Genomic DNA, 24,556 nt, shown 5'->3' with positions numbered 1-24,556 from the left:
AATTACTGTATATTAAGATGGTATCATCTAACTTCATGCACATTAATTTTGAGTCTCAGTAGATGTGTTCCCGAAAAATGCGTGAATAAATTAATCTTACATAAATTTAGTCACATTTAAGGTGCTCATAGAGAACTTTTACTGAGTAAACCCTGTTATCAATTTTATGTTGAAGAAGAGGCCTTTTTTAAAGTAGCGTGAACAGACCTTTTTAAAAGGGTAAATTAAAATTTATACCTCAAAGTAGCTTAAGGTAATCTATATTTAAATCTTGGTAACTTCATTTTATTTGGGAAATCATACAGCCTCTGAATGACAGCCTCTGAATGGTGTCAGTCTCCTAATGCTAGCATACTAAGGCTCCTGATCTTTGTTTTCCAGCAGTCTCTGGTCCCAGCCCACCCCATGGCCCCTCCCAGTCCCAGCACCACCAGCAGTAATAACAACAGTAGCAGCAGTAGCAACTCAGGATGGGATCAGCTCAGCAAAACGAACCTCTATATCCGAGGACTGCCTCCCAACACCACCGACCAGGACCTGGTGAAGCTCTGTCAACCGTAAGTAGTAGTTGTTCCTATTATTTTAGCTGCTAAGTATTTTCTTGATCATATTATAGGGTGATCTATACTGCATTGTAAGAGAAATTTATAAGAAATACCTGTGGACTCTCAAGTTTTAACTTCTTAAATACTTTTTCAGTCAATATTAACATCGTCAGACTGGCTACATATCAAAATGAACTGGAGCGTTTTCTCAATAGAATTTAACTTTATGGGTGTATGAGAAGTAAAATGTGAATTAAAAAAAATTTTTTTTGGCTAGATATTTTTCAGGAGTTCTGATTTTTTGTGGATGCACCTCTGAGGGCTGGTCTAGCCTAGGAGAGGAACTTTAGTTATCATTGTTTGTCAGAAAGGTTGTTAACCATCTAACATCATACTGAATGTAAGCTCTTAATTCCAGCCACCGGGACCATATTAGTCTGCCTCCATTAGCATCCATAGTTTTGTAGTCTGGATTGTTCACCCTCATCACTTTGGAATAAGAACTCAATTCTACCCTTTCAGAGTGTTATGAAGAAATGTGTGCATGTGCATAAAGTTCCAAAGTAAATTTGCATTATATGCTAATGCTGTCAATGAATAGAATATAATGTGCTTCTTTGCTGCAATTATATTAACTTACTAAGTAAGAAAGCACTAATTTTAAAACAAGGAGTCAGAAGCACTGTATAGTGCAAAGATCATTGTGTAAGGACTGAAAGCATCAAATTGCATTGAGCTATAAAAGCCTACACATATAACAGTACTTTTTATTTATCCCAAGGCAATAATGGTCCCTTAAAAGAGAATTTTGCATAATTGCAGTAGGAGACTTTTGCTAGAGAATGTTTCCTATTACCTGAATTTCAAAACATCTGATTGATAACATCTCATTTCTCTTTTCCTGGTTAAAATCCAGATTCATTACTTCTTACTTTTTTTAAGAAAAAAAAATTTCAAAGCTAACTTGGTCAGTTATTTCCAAACTGGAACTAAAAGTAACATCTGGCCTTCCATGGGTGGGGGAAGGGGTGATCGTTGTTTTGCTGTGTTTTGTTTTGAAAGGGGAGGGGTGGGACAGTAGGTGGTGGCTCTTCAGGATCTGGAGAGCTTTCTAGAAGGCCATCCTTCCCAGCACTCTCCCTGTGCTTTTCTCATGTCCCCCTTTTTGATCAGCCCTTGTGGACTTTGACTCCAGTCCTTGGCTTTTGGGGCAGTGAAATAATGCCCTGCATTAGAGACTGCTGTGAAAGCAAGCCCAGCTCTTGGGGTTTGTCATTGCTGGCTAGAGGCAGAGGGAACCCTGCCAGGCACGCCCTGCCCTATTGCAGCTGTTCAAGACCACAAATAGGCCTTTTGCTATCTCCTCTGCTGCTGGCCTTTTAGTGGTATTGTCTTATGTTTTTGCAGCATAATTACAGGTAGATAGAGCGCCATAAAGTCTAAGGAACGAAAAATACGACTGTAAGAAACAGAAGAATGAAGCTAACTCTCAAATTCATGAGGTGTAAGAGAAGAGGAGAGGAATTCAAAAAACAAATTGTTCTTCAGCTATTGTTGAATTACGTAGGGTGAGTTTTGATGTTAAGGAGACAGTTAACCCTAAAATACTGGAGTAATGCCATGTTTTATGTACAGTAAATATGTACTTGAAAAATTGAGTCAGTAATTTTTTTTTAACCGAATCATATTCCAAATGTGGCAGAAGAACATTTTATCATTTTCCTAGAATATTCATTTATTTTTTGTTGTTCTTTTTGACATGTATGGATTTTCTTAACGTGTAAACATTACCCTCCTTCCTTTTATCAATAGCAGCAATAATGCTTTGCAACCCTCACTGTCTCCCATCACTTGCAAAGGAAGGCTCTTGTACAGTCCCAGGTTTCATACTGAAGTCTGATAATAGTCTTCTTGATATGTATCATACAGAGGCAAAACATAACAATAATAGAGGACTCTCTCATAATTTGCAGGAAACTTCATTCCATTTAATACAGAAAATCTAGTAAATACCAAATTTGACTTGCTGAGAGTTTCGTGTCTTGGAATGTAGAGAAAGCACAAAAGAGCATTCCTGTTCTGGACTTAATTGTTTCCAATAAAGAAGAGCTAGTTGGTGACATAGAAGTGACAAGAACCTTATGAGAAAGTGACTCATCCTAGAGCTTAAAAAAACCACTGGACATAATTAGAGATTTTTAGAAAAGTAGGTATCAGAAACGTCTCAGAAAAAAAGATATAAATCTATACCTCTAAAAAAGAAAAGAAATACTTAGAACTAAAAACTTAGCACTGTAATTACAAATTGACCTGATGAGGCTGAATTAGGAGGGGAAATGATGGAAACAAATGATTTGGCTCTCCAGGGGGCTTGGATATTTTAGAGGATTTTTTAACAGAAAGATGGGGACAAGCAGGAATGTTTATCACGGTGGCCCAATTCCATACAAATGGTGCATGAAGTCCAAAGGCATGTATGACATGAAGATTTTAAAAACTAGAGAGGAAAACAAAAAATATTTTTAAAAAACTGTGTTTGAAGTAGAACATAGAGATGCTGTAATGTTAGAGGTGGTTACAGTGGAAAAGCAGATGTTGTGATACTGAGATGACAGGGAAAGGCAGCCCCACCCAGACTCAAAACAGGGAGTCATGACCCTGCAAAGTGTAGATTACTATGGCTAAGAAGAGAAAGCATGTTGGGTAGGGGCTCAGACAGGAAGCCAACCAGCCTAAGTTCCTGATACAGGGTGGTGACGGTGGTGTCAGGTAATCTGGATTGAAAAGAGATAAATTTCCTAGAAGCTTTTAATAAAAGATGTCAACCAGCTTTAGTTAACTTCTAAATTGTGAAACACATACGAAAAATCTTGGAACCTTGACTGCTTTATGCTGCAGCAAGTTTGCTTCCTATTTCTAAGAGGTTATCTATTCACAAACAAGATATCAGTACAGTTAACCAACAAGTTCAGGAAATGGAACAATCCAGGTGGCTGAAAGGATTCATCTACTGTCCCTTGGCTTAATCCTCTTCCTTCTCTGAAATCAAGCCAAGCAAACACTGTGCTTGACCGTGCTTATCTGTGTGGTGTGTTTGCCATCTAAATATTTGCCAATGCAATATTTCTCTCATTGAGACTTCTTAGGCAGACTTTTTAGATAGATGAATTTAGATAGATGAATGTTGTGTCCATTTTCTTGACATCTTAGCCATTTTTATTTTGCCTTCAGACTTTCACCTGAAACTGCACTAGCGTCTTAAATATTCCTAGCTTTTTTTCACTCTCATCCCTCTCCTCCTCAACTCTCTGCTCTTCAGGTTTGTTTTCTTGGCTGCCTCTTCCATAGTCCCATCCTCTGATAGGGGTATTCTCCACTCTTTTTACTTTCCTGTACATTTTCCATTTGAATATTTTATTTTTACCTCATATTCAGCCTCAAATTCAAAATATCCTCTCTCAACACTGTCTCTTTTCCAAATTTACTTTTTTAAACATGAAGCTTTAGGAAGGCTTTAGGAGTCAGCAGCTCCTTCTCTTGGTCCCTTAGTCACTAAGTTTTGTGGATTCTTCTTTGGCCCTTCTTCCTTCTTCTCCCTACCAGAAGAACCAGGTGACTCCTCCCTCCCTACAGTGTGACAGGAGAACAATTTGCTCCTCTGCTACCTCCCCTCTGGTGCCTCCCCTCGCCTTTTCTATTCAGCAAGGCCAAGTCCAAACTCTCTCTGCCTCCATTATGCTTGGACCACACCAGTAACTCTCCTCTTTATTTCTTAATTTTTACGTATTGCCAGCTCATAATCAGCATCTTATTTCCATATAGTTCTCTTCTCCAAGTGCCTGTTACATTACTTAGCCACATGTCTGTGACAGTATATGATGCTAACAGTGTATCATCTTATACAGATTTGTCACCCTGACTACAAAGGCATTGTAGTCAGGATTGCTAGGTTTGGTATCCCAGAGTTACCTAAAAGTGTTAGGCAAATACTGAATTCCCAGTCAACAGACTGTAAAATAGGTCAAATAATGCTATTATCAAAAATTGTGATAAGCATTAAATCAAATAATGTAAGTAAAAGAGCTGGTCCAGAGCCTAGAACACATATTGTCTCTGAACAAATATTAGTATCCCTTGTTTCTTCCATCCTTGAAATTCTAACTGCTAGAATAAACTTAATTTATATTGAATTCTACATTTAAAACAAAGGAGGAAGAAACTCCACCAGATTTTGATTTTGAAAGCTAAGAAAGCCAGGGAAGTAGCTTATGCTAACATAACCTCCAGCCTCCTCTTCCTTGAGGCTTTTTTTTTGTGGGGGGAGGGAGGGGTACAGGCATACCTTGTTTTACTGTGCTTTACAGATATTGCTTTAAAAAAATAGACAAATTGAAGGTTTGTAACAACCCTGCATTGGGCAAGTCTATTGGCATTTTTCCAATAGCATATGCTCACTTTATGTCTCTGCATCACATTTTGGTAATTTTCACAATATTTCAAACTTTTTCATCATTATTATGTCTGTTGTGGTGATCTGTGATTAGTGATCTTTAATGTTAATTGTTTTGGGGCACCACAAACTGTTCCCATATACGACTTAATCAATAAATGTTATGTGTGTTCTGACTGCTCCACTGACGGGTCATTCCCCTTCTGTCTCCCTCTCCTCCGTTTTCTCTGAGATATATCATTGAAATTAGGCCAAATAATAGCCCTGCAGTGGCCTCTAAGTGTTCAAGTGAGAGGAAGAATCTCCCATCTCTCACTTTAAATTAAAAGCTTTTAAAATCAAAATTAAGCTTGATGAGAAAGCCATGCTGAAAGCCAAGGTAGACTGAAAGCTAGGTCTCTTGCACCACACAGCCCGCAAAGGAAAAGTTGAAGGAAATTCAAAGTGCCACTCCAGTGAACAAATTAATAAGAAAGCAAAACATCCTTATTGCTGATGTGGAGAATATTTGAGTGATCTGAATAAAAGATCAAACCAGCTACAACATTCCCGTAAGCCAAAACATTATCCAGAGCAAGACCCTAATTCTTCAACCCTGTGAAGGCTGAGAGAAGTGAGCCTTCTCTCTTCAATGCTGTGAAACAGCATTGCATGCTATAGAGAAATCTTTCATGAAAGGAAGAGTCCATTGATGCAGCAATCTTCACTGTTGTCTTATTTTAAGAAATTGCCACAGCCACCCCAGCCTTCAGCCGCCACCACCCTGATCAGTCAGCAGCCATTAGCATCAAGGCAAAATCCTCAGCCAACGAAAAGATTACAACTTAGGCTGAAAGCTCAGATGATTAATACTTTTTTATAATAAAATATTTTTTAAGAGATTGGCGTGCAGTGGCTATTCTCAAGCATGACTGTAGTGCAGTGCAGCCTTGAACTCCTGGGCTCAAGTGATTCTGCCTCAGCCTTCTGAGTAGCTGGAGTTACAGGTGTGCACCACTGTGCCTGGCTAATACAGCATTTTTTAAATTACGGTATGCACACCGGGCTTTTTTATACATAATGTTATTACATAATAAACTACAATACAGTGTAAATATAACTTTTACTTATGCTTGGGAAACAAAAAAAATTTGTTTGACTTGTTTTATTGCAATACTCGCTTTATGGCAGTGGTCTGGAACCAAACCTGCAATGTCTCTGAGATATGCTTGTGTTTGCAGAAGAATTGTTTCAGTCACGTGCTACCCACACCTGATTATTGCTCATCATAATAATTACTGTGGCATGTGAAATATTCATTGTGTCCAGCCTTTTTTAAAGGTTTACAAATAGCATAAGTGTGCAAGATTTGGTAATGGCTCTCCCTGATTTTTAGTGGAGTAAATGAGAGTCTCTGTTGGCCCAGGCTGGGTAGCTTAAAGGTTGCTGTGGTATTGACATCGTATGAAGAGTTCTACATAACTCAGTGCAACAGTAACTTATTTTAATGGAAAAACCAGTGACTTGATATTAAAACAAAATGAGGTATCTCTACTCTTTCCGTCTTCTACAGACAGCCCTTCCCTCATTCCTAAACCAATTCTTGATTCAGTAAATTTCTAATTTGTTTCCAAGTGCAGTAAAACATATGATTTTAATAGAAACATGAAATTAAATCTAGCTTATGATATGATAGCCTGTTACTATTTAAAAGGAAATATTTTGAAATGTAATCTGTTTCCCCTTTTGTAATATTCAATACATACTTATTTTCTATCCCTTTGTTTTCTCTGTAAGTTTTCCTTGTGCTTTTGAACATAGCACAGATCTTAAAAGGTGAAACAGTAAGGCAAGACAGGTCAGTAGAGAGACAGGATAGTATTATCATCAATGTGATGTACTGGGAGAAGCCAGAAGGCTAACCTTGATGTGAAGGAATTGGGGTAGCTTTCAGGGAGGAGATGACATCTCAGTCTTAAAGGACAAGGAAAATTTCATGAAGGGTGAAAGCAATAGTATCCTCCAGGCATCAAGAAGTGCCCAGCAGATGTGAGAACCCTTGAATGTTTAAAAAGGCACAGAGAGGGCTTCTTGGTGCAGAGCTGGCACTCGGCAGTTGTTAGTTACCCAGGGTTCCCGTGGCGGGGTGTCAGTGGGTTTAAAGGAATACGAGGCTGGAGGTATAGGTTGGGGGCATACCGTTAGCATCTTGACTGAGACTGTTAACGCCAACATTTTAGTTTGGAGTTTATTCTTTAGTTACAGAGAAAAAGTTAGCTGTTGGATTGGAAGAGTAGCATAATGAATTTCTCTCCTTTCTTTCTGTCTCTCTCAGATGCTAATTTTGACACAAGCAGGAAGGGTGGATTGGAGAAGGCGAGGACTTTCATAGGTGAGAGGGAAGCCTCTAGTTGCATTAACTGGGAGAGAGCACACATGAAAGGCACCGACTTTTAGTGGTTCTCTCTTAGTCCCGAAACTCCAGCGTCTCCCTGTGTTCCCCACATTTGACCATGCTTTTGTTTGCGTTACCGCAAATAGGGCCCAGTGAACCACTTGCTTTTCTGAAACCACTAGCTAATTTGTTGAATGCTGATTTAAATTAATTTTTTGAGATGGAGTCTCACTCTGTTGCCTGGGCTGGAGTGCAGTGGTGCGATCAGCTCACTGCAACCTCTGCCCCCCAGGTTCAAGCAATTCTCCTGCCTCAGCCTCCCGAGTAGCTGGGATTTAAAAGAATATTTTAAATTATTCTTACTGTCATAAGAAATTAGGGCAACTAACAGGAAAAGGACAACTTGAAGTGGTTATATTCATTATTTGTACATCTCCATTGATCTCTGTAACACTAAGATTTCTTAAGCAATCCGTCTGCTAAAAGATGTTTTCTCTCCACCCTGAAATTAAACGATCATCTCTTTTATTACAAAATGATTAGGCTACCTTTAGGGTAAAATTTGGAAGTGAAAACATTCTAGTAAATTGAATAGTTTTTTGATGCTTGATCAGCTTTTACCCTCTTACAAAGTTACCTTCAACATTTACTCTGAAGGGAGCAATGGGCCCAACAGACCCAGTGTTTTGAAATCCCTATGTAAATAGGAAATCTTTTGGAATGTATAGAAATTACATGATATAGAAGAGCCTTTATTTTCAATACAAAAGAATGATCCTATAATAAGGTAGGAAAATCATTCCACCCAAGAGGGACTCAGTTCTTTAAAATTGAAGAGAGAATTTTGAGTCAGGGGACCCAAGGTCAAATGACTCAGTCCAAAATACCTGAACATACCCTTAGTTATTACATTTATTTTAGAAAGACACACACACACATGCTTCACATGTATTCTACACAGGAGTATTCAGATAGCTATGCAGATGTGACAGACATAGACCAAACGTTTCACTGCCTGCATTCACATCATTCTAAAGCAACACCTCTGAGTCTTAGAAACCCGAAGCTCTTCATGTAGGGTTAAATTAGAGGCTAATATAAGGGAATAGCTTCTCTTTAAAATATAATTTACCCTTTATGTGTTGTCTTCCAAGAAAATTGAAGAACAGTCTTACTGCTGGTGATGATGATAATGGTTATGGTGTATTTAACTCACAGGCATTACAATAAAACACACACAGATGATTTTTTCTTTGGTAGCTACTACATCTCAGGTAATTAAGATCTGGGCATATTGAGCTGTGTTATATTGTATTGTAGTTGTTTGAATTTTCTGTTTTTTTTTAAATGGTATTTTACAAAGCTACTGAAATCTGTATCTAGTGTTTTTTTATTTCTTACATTTCTTTGAGGGACAAGGAAAGATAAATAAAAGTAAACAAAAACAGAGTTGTGGGCAAATAGTTCTTCTCTCATTAAGTGTGTCCTTTAAAATTGAAAAAAAAAAACAAAACCTAATCTTTATTGACTGGTAAAAAAATGTTTTAATCTTCCCAAAAGTGAAAATTGGGTTAAGATGATGAGTTTTCTTCAGTTAATTATAGAAAATGCTTTCCATTTTTGTGTCTATTACTATTATATAGCTTCTTGTGCCCATTTACAAATTTGATTTTACAAATCACAGGATTTCTTTTGATTTCCAAATGTTTTTGTCCCATAAAACAACTCATTTTTATCCTCTCAAGTTCTTTCATCATTGATCTAGAATATTCTCCATACATAAAATATTAATAACAGTATTTTCTGGAACTTGGCTTGCTTCTATTATTGCTAGCATAATAGGATGACACGTAATAAATAACACAATGAGGGCTTAGATCAAGGAACTTGAGCATATTGCTGAAAAGCGTGATCTATACGACGTGCAGTTTACAGAATTTGTCTCATCGTTGTAACAAGGAATGCCAATCTGCTAAGTAAAAATATTGAGTCACTAATTGTAACTTAATTCTCTCATCGTGGACAGTATTCTAGTAAGGTTCCATGTCAAAGAGTTTAACCCATGATACATTTGAGACTGAGCAAAACACAGAACCTTTGCGATCTCCCACCCGCCCCATAAATGGACACAAAAGCAGAGTTGAGAGCTTAAGAGCAGTTGTGTAATTAACTGAATCTTCTTCCCAATCATCTCTTGGGTAAGCGAAATGTAGAATCATTTTCTTGTTCATGTTAGTTGCATCATTTCTTTTCTTGGTTTAGAAAAATTTTGGTACTTTAAGAAATACTTTATGTATCATACTACTTTGACATACCAAGGTATATAGTTTGAAGACTTTTGGAAATCCCCAGATTTCACAGAAATAATTTTAGCATCACAAAAAAGAAGATCCCACGAAATAAATACCTGCTCCCCAATAGAGAACCATCTCGCTTATACCTCTGTGTATACTTTCTTCAATTTTATCATTAGAACTATCACTCGGTTTGTTTTCAAAAATTAAGACAGTGTTTAATCCCTTCTTGAAAATTGCTGTGTACACGATTAGAACAAAACCTTATTGAAATATGGACCTTAGGTAATGGGCTATGCTTCTTCACTGGCTTCACGATCTGCTGTCCTCTGCTGAGGGTATCCACAATTCAAATGCATGCTGTAGCAATATTAAGCATAACTGCACATCAAGGAATTTTAATGTCATCATGAATTGTTGAAACCTCAAATATTAATTATTACCAAGTACCTACTTTATACATCATTTGATATTTTGACAGAAAATCTCAGTTATGTCTATTTTCTAATTTATCCTCAGTGTAAAATCTGCCGGTAAGCATGGGTATTTGAAATTTAGCCAATCTTCCTTATTGTCAGTTGACCTTTTTCTTTAGGGTATCTTTTTGTTACTCCTAGGCATGATAAAGAGCCATTCTCTTTTCTAGTGCCCAAATACTGCACAAGCTGTTGGCAAACCCATTTTAATAACAGCCTTAGCAGAAGTTAATTGGGGAGCTGGCACTGAAAATAATTATCATAACAATAAGAATTTTTATAAAAATCACCCTTTCCTTCTCTGTGATTGAAGACAGTATTTATGTCCTTTCCTTGTTCCTTTATATGAGCCTGGATTTCTGTAGCAGCAGCTTAGGGATATTTAACCATTATATGAAGGTGAAGGTACTGTCATCAGAAATAAAAACCTCTAAAATCTTTATTTGGCAGTTGTGCTTGGTTTTATGTAGAATTTCCTTATTGGGTTACTGTTGAATCTCAGAAATTTATAACCTTTCCCTTCATCTTTAGTTCATAATAAATGCATATGAAAAAAAAATCCTGTGTAATGTGTAAACATCTAAGTAATGCTAGCAGCCAAAAATTGTCTAATGCTTGCTGTCTCCCAGTGACTATGCCAAGTAGTTTATTATTTAACACTTAGAACAGTTTTATGAGCAATATTGTCATCTCTAATTTTCTGTCTTAGTCTGTTATCTGCTGCTATAATAGAATAACACAGATTAGGTAATTTATAAAGTAAAGAAGTTAATTCGTCTATAGTTCTGGAGGATGGAAAGTGCAAGAGCATGATGTTGGTGTCAGGTGAGGGCCTTCTTGCTGCTTCATGGAGGAAGAACAAAATGAAGCTGAAAGATATTTCTTTTTCTTACTGCCTAGGATAATATAGCTGATAATGGTGGAGCCAGAACTTAAGAATGGACAGTCTGACTCCAGAGCTCATCCTCTGAACCACTGTGCTTTCTGCCTCTCCAAGTGTGCCCTGAATGCTACTTTATTAACTTTCTCTTTACCTCACCAGCACCCTTGTTTCTTCGTCAGCACCACAAACTACAAAATACTAATTTCTCCAGGACCGTGAAAGATACTGGGCCGTGATAGATTTAACAAAATTTTATTAGAAAAAGCACCTTTTCGTATGTCCATTTGAATAGCCAATAAAATAAAAAACTCAAAGGCAGGAGGATAGAGGAGGAACCTGTCTTTCCTGATGTCTAACAAAATAATCCCTTTTAGCATAGCTGGTCGTTTGAAACTCAGCTCCTGGTTAGCTGTCTAATGTGCAGCTCCCCAAGATTACACAGCTTAGAGAAGGTATGCAACTTGTCACTTGCTAGGCGCCTGAGAGGGTTTTTGCATATATGAAAATAAACAATTTTTTAGAGGTCACTGTCTTACAAGTCCTAATACTGCTTTAGAAAATAATGGGTGTGTAAGAGCATTATAATTTTGCTATGAGTATAAATCTGATTAAAACATAAGAAGACACTTTTGGGGAGAAGTGAATGGTGAATCCCATTTTTTTGTAATTTAACAAATATTTATCAGGCATTATGCCAGTGATTTTTCTATAGATACTGCACTGAGACATTTTCCACCTTTAAGGAGGTGTAGAAAATGAGCTTCACACATAATGTAGATCAGAATATGGGAGATAAAAAGTGCTACTGAAATTACAGAGTAAGGAGTGATTGATTGTTCAGGGGGACATCAGGCAGAGCTTGGCATTTGAATGAATATTCAGGATGAGCTTGGCAGCCCCACCCCAGCACTGAAGACAGGACTAGCTCGCCTGCCTGCCCTGCTTGGTATTCACTGATGCCATACTGGGCGGGGGGGGGGATCTTGAACACCAGAGGAGGACTTGTACTTCACTGAGAAGGTAGGTGATACATGCTGCCCCAAAGTTTGTCCTTGGTGGAATGTGGGCCAGAGGGAGGTTGGAGGAAGAATGTGGTTCAAAGATGAGTATAATATTTGATTGAGTCTAACAAACTGGGAATTTGGTATCATTAACAAATATAGGGATCAGCAGGAAGAGTTTGTTTTTATTCTTGCTTGGTGGAAATTCGCATCTACTCTCAGGGGAAACTCCAAATTGAGTGCCTGTTTGCTTTATGAGTTTGTGTACTTTTGGTGTGGCTATTAAATGAAAGAAGTAATGCATGAACTCCAGGCTGGTGAATCTTCAGTGCAGAAGAGAGGCTAGTAATTAAACATTCTGTTTGTCAACTGAAACAGGTGATGTGTTTGTTTATTACTCACTGCTTATTTATAGTGGATCCAAAACTCTCAGTTGAGATAGCCTGGATGGTCAGCAATGGTCTCCAATACTTAATTATTTTCTTAGATGTTTATACTTTGTTTTAGGTGTATAAATTATTTGAAAAGTTGTTTTTTGTTTAATAAAGTGCTTACAGCTCCCTTAATTAGAATTGTTTGGCTTCAAACTGGAGACTTTTGAGACGAAATTTCGTGAGAGAGGCATGGAACTGAGTGGGAGGAAAGGAAGATGAGTTTCCATAAATGGGGTATCTAGAATTAGCGAGAAAGTAGACTCACAGCACAAACAATCCTGACCAAGTTTATAGCGCTGCCAGGGCACATGTACTTCCTCTCCTCTTGGCTGTGAATGCATTTACTAACCTGACCATGCCAGACTTAATGCTTGTCTAAATTGCTTATGGGGCCAGGACCACTTGTCTTCCTCATTTTCTTTTTGTGGCACAGCATCTTCTTGCCTCTGTTAAGTGTCGCATGTCAGTAAAGGAATCTGCATGGGATATCAGCATGTGTTTGAGCATCAGCATTTGCATGTACAGCTTTAGATTTCCAGATTTACAAAGGACACTTTCCTACAGCATAAGGACTAGTTCTTTAAAGATGAAACAGAGAGACATTCATTTGTGGTCCTGGAAACAAATTGGGCGTGCTAGCCCATTTGGACAGGAGCACTGATGCTTTCCAAGTGGGCTTCCAAAGTGTTTCATCTTCACCTTCAAAGCCAGGCCATAAATTGTGGAATTATTTTCACTGTCCCTTAATATGAGGCATAGCTTTTGCTCCAATACTTAACCTATTTCAATGCCCCTGTGTAGCTGGCTAGGTATTTTGTTTCTTAGATTTTCCTCCACCACCCCTATCCATTACCCTTAGTTTAAGTTTGACAGCATGCAATTAGCTTTTAAAAGCCATACTTATTTAATTTTGGCTCTGATTTTTGAGGCACAAGAATTTGAGCGTTTATTTACTTTAAAAGTTTATTGAACTTTTTTCATCTCTAGTCTGAATTACAGAACTTTACATCTCTTCTAGTCAAGAGACTGTTAACGAGGAGCACACACCAAAATCAGAATTTACATGTCAGGTCCTTCCATAGATTCAGGAGTCAGAAGACAGAGAGATACTTAATGGAGAAGCAGCATACCAGACACTTACACTAAAGAGCACAGGCTCAGAACTTTCCACCTGGCCCTGCCTCTTGCTTGAGCAAATTTCTCAACCTCTCTGTGCCCCAGTTTCCTTACTATAAAGTCAGGATAATCATAGTATCTGCAACATATGGTTCTTGTAGGGACTAAGTAGGTTAATGTCAAGTGCTCTGAACACTTCTGGTATGTGTTAATGTTACATTAATGTCTAATTCTAATGGTCAATCCCAGTTCAAAGCTTGATTTCGTCTTTTTATGTTATAACTGAGAAAGCTGAGGCTCAGGGAAGGTTAAATGACCTTTTGGAGTCACAAAACTAGGAAGGGGAGGCTTGGGAAAAGAATCCATGTCTCCTGAAATACCCACCCATCTTGATTTGCCACTTGACTTTTCACTAGTGAATGTTACCCTTAACTCTGCTCTTAATCATGAGGATGAGATATCTGTACTTCAGTTTCTTGCCAAAGAACTTAGTTTTATCCTCTCCACTGGGCAGGTCTTGTCAAAAGCTCTTGGAAGAAATAAGATTTATGAAGAGTTGTATGAAGGATTTGGAGTTTCTTTGTTCATCACAGAGCTTCCCAACTTGGCAAACACAGGAAAGGATAATATTTGTATTATGTTATATTGACACTGAATTAGATTATATTGGATTGCCACTTACGGATAAGGCTGGTCATTGCTGGAGGGGACAGGCCCCACCCAGTCTCCAAGGGTTGACAGAATCAGCATCTCCTGACACGTTTAACAGAACTACTCCAGCAAGTGTGGTTTTTAAAAAATGTTCAACAAAACTATATACAAAAATATTTAAAAGTGGTATTTTTAATTATATGCTGTATAAGTACAGATTTACATTTATAAACTTATCAGGGAGAACAGTGAGACAGTTTTGATAAACTCAAAAATGTGAGATCAGGGCTCCTGGATAATGGTTGCAGAACAGTATCAATAACATACCTAATTTATTTCTGTATTTCGTTTTGGTTGTATGACATTTGGAAAATCCTTATGCATATCCATAAGCAACTTCTTAATATTTTAATTTTTAACAAACTCATTTTGTCTTGATACCCCATTGAATTAATCTTATTAGAAACTGAAAATAATTTTTTTTGCCTCAACATTGAATTCATAGTAATATAGCTATTCACGTGCCTCATAATAGATATAGAAGTCTGACCAGAAGCACCCAAAACTTAGCATCAGTACCAGTCAATGATGTCACTTTATCATGATGCAACACAGTAGGCACTTTAGTATTATACAATCATCTATTAGATCATGTTGAGGGTGTGTGCCAACTAGTTGTACCTGCTCTTGGCCTGGCATTTGAGCATGATGGATGTGTAGGTCATTTGTACAATTTTATATGAATGGACATGTGCAGACTTGAATTTCCAAAAGAATACCAATGCAGAGTTACAGCTTTCCTAATCAGTGACTCATTTATACAAAGAGATAGCAGGAGACACAGTTGTCTAGTGTCAGCACTTGAAGCAATTTAATGTAGATGTGGTCATCAGTATGCTAACATTTGTTGTGCTGTGTATTTGCCTGCATTTCCTATTACTTGTTTTTGTACTTAAAGGCTAAGAAGTCTTTAAATACAAAATATTCATATGGAAAATTGATGGAACCCCTAAAGTACTTCTTCAGAGCCTAATTTGGTAGCCACTGTTCAAAGGAATGTGCCATTTATCCCTGGATGCAACAATATTATCAGAAAGCCTTGTGCATTAACCACATAGCTATTTGCCCTTGTAGAATTCCAGTACTTGGGCCCCAGCTGATCCTTTGACTGTGCCTTGCACACAGAGTATGGCTTTTAGGAGGAACCACAGGAAGACGCTCCTTCCGGCATCAGAGCTGGGAAAAACGGAACTTCAGCCCAGGACCTGGTTTTACTCTAATGAATACTCAATTTTGTAATGTTGTATTTCCTTATGTTCACTACTAAGAAGTTGCGAGTCAACTTTGCATCCAACATTAGCACTCTGCAGGATCTCACTTTCAGGTTCATACATTTGTGGAAAAACTACTCCTGGGTTTATTTTTCCTTCACTTACCTTGAACTTTATATCTCTTTTTGTCTTGTGGTGTTGCATATATTTGTGCCAGCAGCTTCAAACTTTTTGGGGAAAGAGGTAGAAGCAAATGTTTCTCGTGCTCTCTGTTTAACTACCCTTAAAATCACAGAAGGAACATTGCTTAGCCACCTTCTTTTTTCAGTTTGTATAGCAGTGGTTATTTTGATTATCAAAGTGGCTCACTTGGGAGTGCTGATATTTTGGATATCTAATGGCATTTCCATTGGAAAGGAGAATCTGGTCCCTTCCCTTAATGGCCCTGCAAATAAATTAGTGCATACACAACAGTTTCCTGGACTGTCAGTAAACATTAAAATCAGCAAGTAATCAAAATCATGATTTCTAGCAACTTTTAGCTTGATTGACGTCTTTGTTGAAAGGAACGTTTTTTAAAATGTGATTCTTCTTATACCCATTCTTAGTTGGAATTTACTTTGGCATTGAATTAATTGCCCCTGCCTTTAATTATTTGAAGACAGGAAACATCCAGCAACTTGCCTGGATATGTATTTCAGCTGCAGAGGTTTGTATTACCTGTATTTTGCCTGCTTAATAAGTCACAATTTAAAAGTATTGGTTCTGACTTTTAAACCTCCTGTGAGGTATGCATCTGCTTCATTCTCTACCTGAGTTCCTGATAAACCTCTTGATAAATTCCCAGCCTTGAGCATGAAGGAACATCCTTCTGGAAGCAGTTCATCATGCCATTGTCGTTTATTCATTTCCTTTCCTCTTCTCCCCTGCTTTCCTTTCAATGTGTGTCTAACAGTACCAGCCTTTCCTTGGCTTACATAGACAGTAATGATTTATCTGTTGTGGGTCTTTCTGAATTGCTTTTACTTCTTTACAGGGCTGTTCATTTGTACCTCAATCTTATTACACAGATGTAATGGTTTTTCTGACCTCTGATACTGCTAGACCAAGATCTACTCCATAGGTCCCACCACTGACAAATGTCCAGGGCAGAAGAATTTTAATACCACGTTGAGGAGAAATGAGGAGATGCTTCCTAAATAATCTTGAACTGCAGCAGATTAGGCAGTCTTCCATTCTCCACTTGTGACGCTGTTAGTGTTTAAAACTTCAGCAGCAGGATCCTCGGAGTGCTGTTGCCACACTGACACAGTTGCCAGGCTGTCTTATCATGGCTACAAGACCTTGTGTTTTCTGCTTCCTCTCCCTATAACTTCTCTGACTTTATTCTCCCTTACTGTCCTCCACCACTTCACTTCAACCATAGTGGACTCCTTGGTGTTTCTTAAGTGCACCAGGCCTTCCACATACCTTACGCTAGTTTTTCCTCCTCTGCCTGCAGTGCTCCTCCCCTGGATCCTCCTGACTCTCTCCTTCATATCCTTTAGGACCTTGCTCATGTCACCTTCTCCATCAGCCTACTCAGCCACCCTTTAAAAAATTGTAATTTGCCTCCACTTCACCTTGGCATTCTCAATCTCCACCCCTCTCCACCCCCCGCCACCCTGCTTTGCTTGTACTATTGTTGTAATACTGCCCCTAACATATTGTATAATTTGCTTATTTTTGCTTATTTATTATAAGCAAAATCAGCAAATATTTTTGAATGAAAGAATAAAATGCTGCTTTATGTGGCACAAAGGAAAGCTGAGTATGAGCCCAAATCCCTAATTACGGAGGCATTGTTATCTTGATAGCGACACTCATGGCCTATTCCTGGGGTACATATTTCTCTCCCTCCCTTCCTTTCTCTCTCTCTCTCTCTTTCTGTCTCTGAAATGAGCAAAGAATAACTGTGAATGTGGATTACTCGGTGCTGGGAAAGGCTGTGGTGAAAATGAAGGCTCTAGAATTTGCCACAAGAAGAAACTTTATCCTCCCACGTGATACACATTCTTCCTATCATCCTGGAATTTTTTCATCTATTGTTTTGTGTATTTCTGTGACACATCAAGTCATTTTTTGTAATGAGGCAGGCTACAAATAAATACATCTATTAAGAAATGGTAAATAATCAAGTACTTTTAGCCTCTGGCTCTTCATTGGTGACATCAGCAGATTAAACCAGAGATCAGAAATAAACAAGCAAGTGGCCATGTACCACCTCATTTCCTGTCTCCTGATAGAATTGCTAATAAATAGATGAGAATACTCTTTCCTACCGCGCCTGGCTGGGCCTCGGAATCTTTCCCTATGCAATACAACCACTAGTAACTCATCAGAGTGGGCATGCAAGAGGAAAGCTATTTGAAACTCTTGGCAGATTCCTTTCAGCTCTGTGATCCAAAAAAGGAGAAATAAAGAAATAAAGAAATAAAGGATTTCTCTTCATCTTTCTAAGGTCCCGGAACCTTGCTTGTTTCAGATTTTTTGGTATTAAATATCCCTCTATAAAACATTAATAAACTCAAGTAATCATTAACTGGGCTATCTTCCGGTATAGTCAAGAAATAAGTTTTACTAATTCATCAAGTTTTCAGATTATAGAGTTTTACCTTATATGTCTTATATTTCATATAAATTGCCAATTTTCAAAGCAATAGGATGCACTGAGATACATTTTCTTATCATCATTCACATTACACTTATCACTTGTATTCCAGACTCATCATTAGGACCAATTACCATTGAATTATGCTTGTGGTGAAGAGCTGCTTATGACAGATTTCTTGTCAATCAGGTGCTTCATTTCTAGGTCATATGCTGTATTTGATCAGTGCAGGTTGATAGTCATTAAATAAGCTCTTCAAGCTCAGCCATCAATGAGAAGTTAAGCACTTGAAACAGTCATCCTGTGTGAAAGTCATTTCATTCCTGCCTCATTTTTGCCTTTGTCCTGTGTTCTTTGCTGTTGATTTTTTACCTTCGCCTTCTAGGGTATGTCTCTTTGTAAGCTACCCTAAGTCCTTTCTAGAACAAGACAGGCTATAATATGTATACATGCTACATACATAAATACACATACACACCTACCTGCACACAAGCATTTATGTTTGAATGTGTAGATGGGTAAATGTCATTTTTATTATTGTAAGTAAAATGAAAAACATCAACCAGAAACTTTTCATTCCTCTGGTGAAGAGGATATTTTGAATGAGACACCTTTAAAATATCTTGTTGGGGAGCATTTGGGATATCAAATGCATGTACTCTTTTGGGAAAAAAAAATCCAGTATGGGCTTGGGGTGGATTTATATAATGGTTTACTTTCTCACTATGTTTTAAGTGCAATACATAGCATCCTTTAATTGGATCACAATTAGGAAAACTTTTTCCAGTAATAAAATTAGAGATAATGACTGTGCGGGCCATTGTTCTGTTCGAGAATGGTCAAAGCTCAGAAATACCACCCCTGCCTATTTTCCATGCAATAGACAGTGCTTAATTTGTTGTTATTTTAGCCTCATTTCTCAATCATGGACTCTAAATTAAAATTGAAATAATGAGTATGAAAGCACTAAGTAATAAAGCATTCTATTCAAACAGAAGATTAGGGATATCAGGGCTTCTATTGGTGCGTTATTGGGCTAGATTTGAGATATTGCCCTTGAAGTGCAGCAAAATTCCTTAGTCTAAAAATGTTATGAATCATGATAATATATATGAAGGTACTTTTATATGGTGTTAGGGATCAGTAAAAATGTAATTCTCAAAATGACACCTTCCACAGATAGAAATTGGTAGACCTTCAGGTGATTTCACCCATAGTATTCAGGGCTGGTTTATACCAGTACTTGTTGACCTTCGATGAGAAAACAGATTAGTTCTACCACTGTCTTGTGTTCACCACCATTCTGCTTAGAATAATTTTCCGGTTTTGTAGTCTTATTTGATCCTTGGCATCAATGGAATTCATTATTGTGGCTGTCTCTTACGTCACTGATGCTATAAGAGGTGATAGAAGTAAGGTTTAAGATGGTATTTAAAGAAACACAGTATGGTCTTATAACCGTTACATTAAAATTTGTTTGAGAATCTTGTGTTTTGGCAAGGTTGTATTTGCTTTGGTGGTTATGTGGTTTGACATGTCTTGTGAGTAGTTACGTTGAATTTTTCACTGAAACTTTAAACCATTTGACTTAGTACATCTACAGAGGCAATAGAATACAGCTTTAGCATTATAAGCAATTAATTGCCAGCCCTTAGTGGAAAAAAAAAAAAAGCCATTGTCCCACCTCTGCATTAATACTCAAAGTGGCCAGGCGCAGTGGCTCAAGCCTGTAATCCCAGCACTTTGGGAGGCCGAGACGGGTGGATCACGAGGTCAGGAGGATCGGATCGACCATCCTGGCCTAATATGGTGAAACCCCCGTCTCCACTAAAAAATGCAAAAAACTAGCCGGGGGGGGGGGGGGGGGGGGGGGCGAGTGGCGGGTGTCTGTATAGTCCCAGCTACTCGGGAGGCTGGAGGCAGGAGAATGGCCGTGAACCCGGGTAGGCGGAGGTTGCAGTGAAGCTGAGGATGGCGCCACTGCACTCCAGCCTGGCGCGACAGAGCGAGCACTCCCGTCTCAAAAAAAAAAAAAAAAAATACTTCAACAGTGGGCATTTTTTCACCCCTTTAGTTCTTGCAAAGTCATTCTTTTTCTGATATTTCACTTCCATGATTTAAGTTAACAGCTCAAAGACTCTGACAGTGGTTTTATACCTGTTTTTTTCCACTGGCGATAGGAAAATGTATTTTTTTCTTAGTACTGCCAGAAAAGGAAACAGTGAAGTTTCTTTCATAATCATTCTTTTGCAAAGTTTGCTTTTTAAGCAGAACTTCCTTGTAATAATTATATTTCGTTTCAATTTATCAAGGAATCCAAATGAAAAATAAGGTTTTCTTTGGTGTATTTTGGAAGGTAGCTTTAAGAAATTTTGTTCATAACTCTATAGTGTTTAGAGGATTTTGTTATTGTCTAAGACTGCTAATTTCTGTTCTTCAGTTTTTCCATTCCGTTGCATTGCCTTCAGAGTTTTAGGAAGGCTTAAAACAATGGAAAGATTCAGTCTTAGGATTAATCATTGAGAGAATTGATATGTAGCACCTGTTGCTTGCTGGCTGTCTTCATCCTAACCCCATTCCTGCATTGGTTAATGTATCTTCAGGAAGAGTGGATGGATGATGGGAGTTTTCCCAGTTTTACAACATGAGAACTCAAATCAACTTCGATTCACTTTTTAAATGGATATAAAGGAGATTTGGATATTTTCTGTGATTTGTCTCTTTTAAGGATATATTCTAATTCTTATTTTATACCATTTTGATAAACAAAATCCCCTCTTAGAAAGATAGGAAAGCAGGCCACTCTTCTGAAAGAATGCCCTGGCTGCCCCAGGGCCCCATGCCGCATCAGGAGACCCCGTGAACTGCTGCCCACTTTGCTTAGTGTTTGTGTCATACGAGTAGTTAAATACTTTTAGCATCACTTCTGAACTGGCATATTCATGTTAAAGAGTATATTCCCACGGTCAATAATATTGCAGCCCATCTCTGATAACTGTAAAGACCCAGAACAAAAGAGGTCCAGAGCCAAAGCTCTAGCTAAAAGTTTTTTTAAGAAAGGGCATACCTGGGAGAAATTCAGTGGTTGAGAACACCCTAAAGACTGGAGAAGGCTTCCAAGATTTGGGGAAAATTTGTTTATCAAGTAATTCAACAAATATTATTGAGAGTGCCTACTATGCCAGATTCTGGGAAATGGGAAGTGAAGTTACTAACGCTCCTTCACTCTGAACAGCCATTGTCTGGTTGTAATACGTTTTGACACCATACTTTGCATAGCCTGGACTGTGACAGTGGTATCCAACCTTCTTAAAGTTTTAAATCTAGCGTTATAAGGAAAGATTGTTCCCACTACTCACCACCCACTTCTAGAGTGATCTTCAAAATATTTAACAATTAGAAAACAGACTCTAGCCAATCAGAACAAGCACTGGAAATCTGAGTATTATCCCCATTCTGCTGTCCTATGGGGAACTTCTCTGATGTTTTTCAATGGGATTTTAAGGGATATGATTTACGTGAGCTGTCTTCTCAAAGAATAAGTAAAAGACAAAGTATGACTTGGAGTCAGTTTAGAAACAGACAACCTGACTTCGGACCTTGGACCTACCAGTTACCAGCAAGGGTTGCTTACAAGCCAGTCTTTAAGAATGCACTGAACATTTGAGCTCCCGTTTCTTTATCTTTAAAATAGAAATGCTGTTACATGGAATATGAATTTCTAATCTCTACTTCAGGGCTTCTCGCTTTCATCAGGTGTGGGTGGTTTCAGGTCCCACTTAAAGAACTCCACAGTGGCCCCTCCCCTTATCGGCTTAACTTCCTGCCTTGAAATGTTAGTAACTCACCCTTTCCTCCCTCACCCTTATTTTCAGCTGCTGTCTATAAACTGATCATTTTTGGTATAGAAATGTTCGGTGTAGCCCTTTTTTCTGGACTGTTGTCTTATTTTTCTGTCTACTGGTCTCGAGTGCCCTCCGAGTTACTCTACTTAGCATTGCAGGTTTCACAATAGGAAGAAAAAGAGTTTCCAGTTTCATTTCTTCTGAAATTACCATATAACCTTGGGCAAATTTGCCTGAGATTTGGTGTCCTTTTTTGTAAAACAGGCATAAAATAGTAACATTCTAAGCTTATTTATAGAAGATACATAGATGTATATAGATGTACATGGATGTATGTATCCTATCATGTAGACCACCAAACCCATAGACACTCATAGCTAGAAATGTCTATTAATACATCCTTATCATTATATTTTGAGTTAAAGATGATACATCACTTTTTTAGTCTGGGAAGTTCTTGTATACCAGGTCCAGTTTAATAAGTTTTTATTCGAGCATCTACTATGTGTCCAGCATGTGCTAAATGGTGGGATGATATGAAGCCCAACCAGCAGAGCCCCCCATAGCTCATGGTACCTAACACCCACCTGTACTGTAATAATGAGTTTTCTTCTCTGTTCTCTCTAGTGTCTGAACTGAATGCTGACACTTAGTAGGCACTCAGTAAATAGTTGCGAAATGACACAGTTGTAAATGTTTTACCATTTCCATGCACTTGACTCCTGAAAATTAAAATTTGACCTCCCTTTGAATAATTTGCACCTTCATAGAAACCATTGGTGTTTTCATATACTGTTAGAGTTGTAGACTGAAGTGTTCGTTAAGAATGAAACAACTTCTAGAAATAACAACAACAACAAAAACAAAAGAAAAATGAAGTGTTCATCAGGGCAGGCAAAACATCATAGATAGGGAGTGGAATGCAAAAATATGTCTGTCCATCTTCTGCCTTTGGGTGTGACTTCACAGAAAGTATCTCAGAAAGATAAGTGCTTAATCTTGGTTAAAACTTCTAGAGGAATAAACCACTGTCTTTGTTAGTAATACCTGTTGTTCCTCGTTGTTGCTGCTTACAAGTTACCTATTTTGCCTTCTTTACTGGCCATTGCGAGGACTATGTGACATTGTTAGTTTTATAATTAAAATATCAGAAGTGGGTTGTTTTACTGATTTCATCTTGACTTTTAAAAAATATAACTTTCAGGTTAAAAGAAAGAAAATGTCCATTTAAAAGGTAACAGCTGCTTTCCTAATGACAAGTTGTTCAGATTCCTAATTACTTTTCCTATTTTAATCTTGCACACCAGTGAAAATAACTTACTCATTCATATCTTTTGAAGATGTTATATTTGGCCAACAAAGAGTAGAATAGGAAAATATGTTTATTTAAAACATATATTCACAATTCTTATGATACTGTTTTAAATGGTAGCGTAATTTCATTCAGTAAATTCAGTTTCTTGTAGCTCAGGTTCTTGAACTTTGAAAAATATATTATGCAATTTGCTAAATTAATAACACATCAGAAGTAGAATAGAATATATTGTCTTGCCTTCTGGATGATTTATTTTTAGGTTTTAGAAAGGGGCTTCACTCTAATTATTCTCCTAATGGCAGAGGAAATGCTATAAAATAGTATTTTGCAATCACAGATGCCTCACAAGAAGCCATTTTATATCGTCTTTACTCCCATTTTCTCTGGTTGATAATTAAATTTTACTCCAGGTGACTCACAGCAGAGGTCAGAACTTCCTATAATGGCAATAATGCACATTAATAACTGTGTGGTAGCCAGTAACACGATCCTTAATTAGAACCAGTAATCCGATAGGCTTAATAATGAAACAGGAGGCCCCACTGAACTTGTTCCGTTTTCATATGCAGACCCAGGACAAAGCCATGGCTATAATTTGGCTACAATAAGACAGCAAAATGTGGCTAATGCTGCTGTATTGCTAACTAAAATCAGTCTGTTATTTTAATGTAGACTTCACGTTTTTAATTTTTTAAAAATTTATGACATTCCAAGAGAATTTCTGAAATGCAAATCAGCCATCTTTGAAGATACAAGTAATGCACACTCTGCCTTTATTTTTAGAACTATTCACTAGAAGTCTGATTCTGTTTGCCTGAGATTCTGTGAAAAGAGGAATCTTTGAGAACTCTGCAGTTGCCCCTCCTTGGGTGTAGCATTTGATTGAAGTGAGCCTTTTTGCCCAGCTGGCAGTGGTCTTCTGGATGTGGTCTGTAATGGAAGTGTTGCCTGGGATCTCAGTTTGTCTTATCAGTAAGTTTCCATGAGCTCCATGCCATAGTGGCTTCATAGGTCCCTTATTCCAGTTCATGGGAGATAATTGTTTTTTCCGTTTTCTTTCTTTTTTTTTTTTTTTTTTTTGTTTGTTTGTTTTTGAGACAGAGTCTCACTCTTGTTGCCCAGGCTGGAGTGCAATGGCGTGATCTCAGCTCACTGCAACCTCCGCTTCCCAGGTTCAAATGATTCTCCTGCCTCAGCCTCCCAAGTAACTGGGATTACAAGCGCCTGCCACCACACCAGGCTTTTTTTTTT

General features: G+C 37.9%; 1 protein-coding gene across 1 annotated transcript in view; it reads left to right on the top strand.

Annotated features, from left to right (window-relative positions):
- RBMS1 (RNA binding motif single stranded interacting protein 1) overlaps window positions 1-24,556 on the top strand; it is a 219,945-nt gene that overhangs the window by 123,493 nt on the left and 71,896 nt on the right. Inside the window, exon 2 of the mRNA XM_017869142.1 lies at window positions 382-557. Coding sequence (XP_017724631.1) covers window positions 382-557 — 176 coding nt within the window. The remainder of the gene's footprint in view (window positions 1-381; window positions 558-24,556) is intronic.

Source organism: Rhinopithecus bieti, unplaced genomic scaffold (assembly GCF_001698545.2).
Source record: "Rhinopithecus bieti isolate Rb0 unplaced genomic scaffold, ASM169854v2 scaffold_4600, whole genome shotgun sequence".
Classification (NCBI taxonomy): Eukaryota; Metazoa; Chordata; class Mammalia; order Primates; family Cercopithecidae; genus Rhinopithecus; species Rhinopithecus bieti.
Note: the sequence above shows the minus strand (reverse complement) of the source record. Positions and strands in the feature narration are given on the sequence as shown.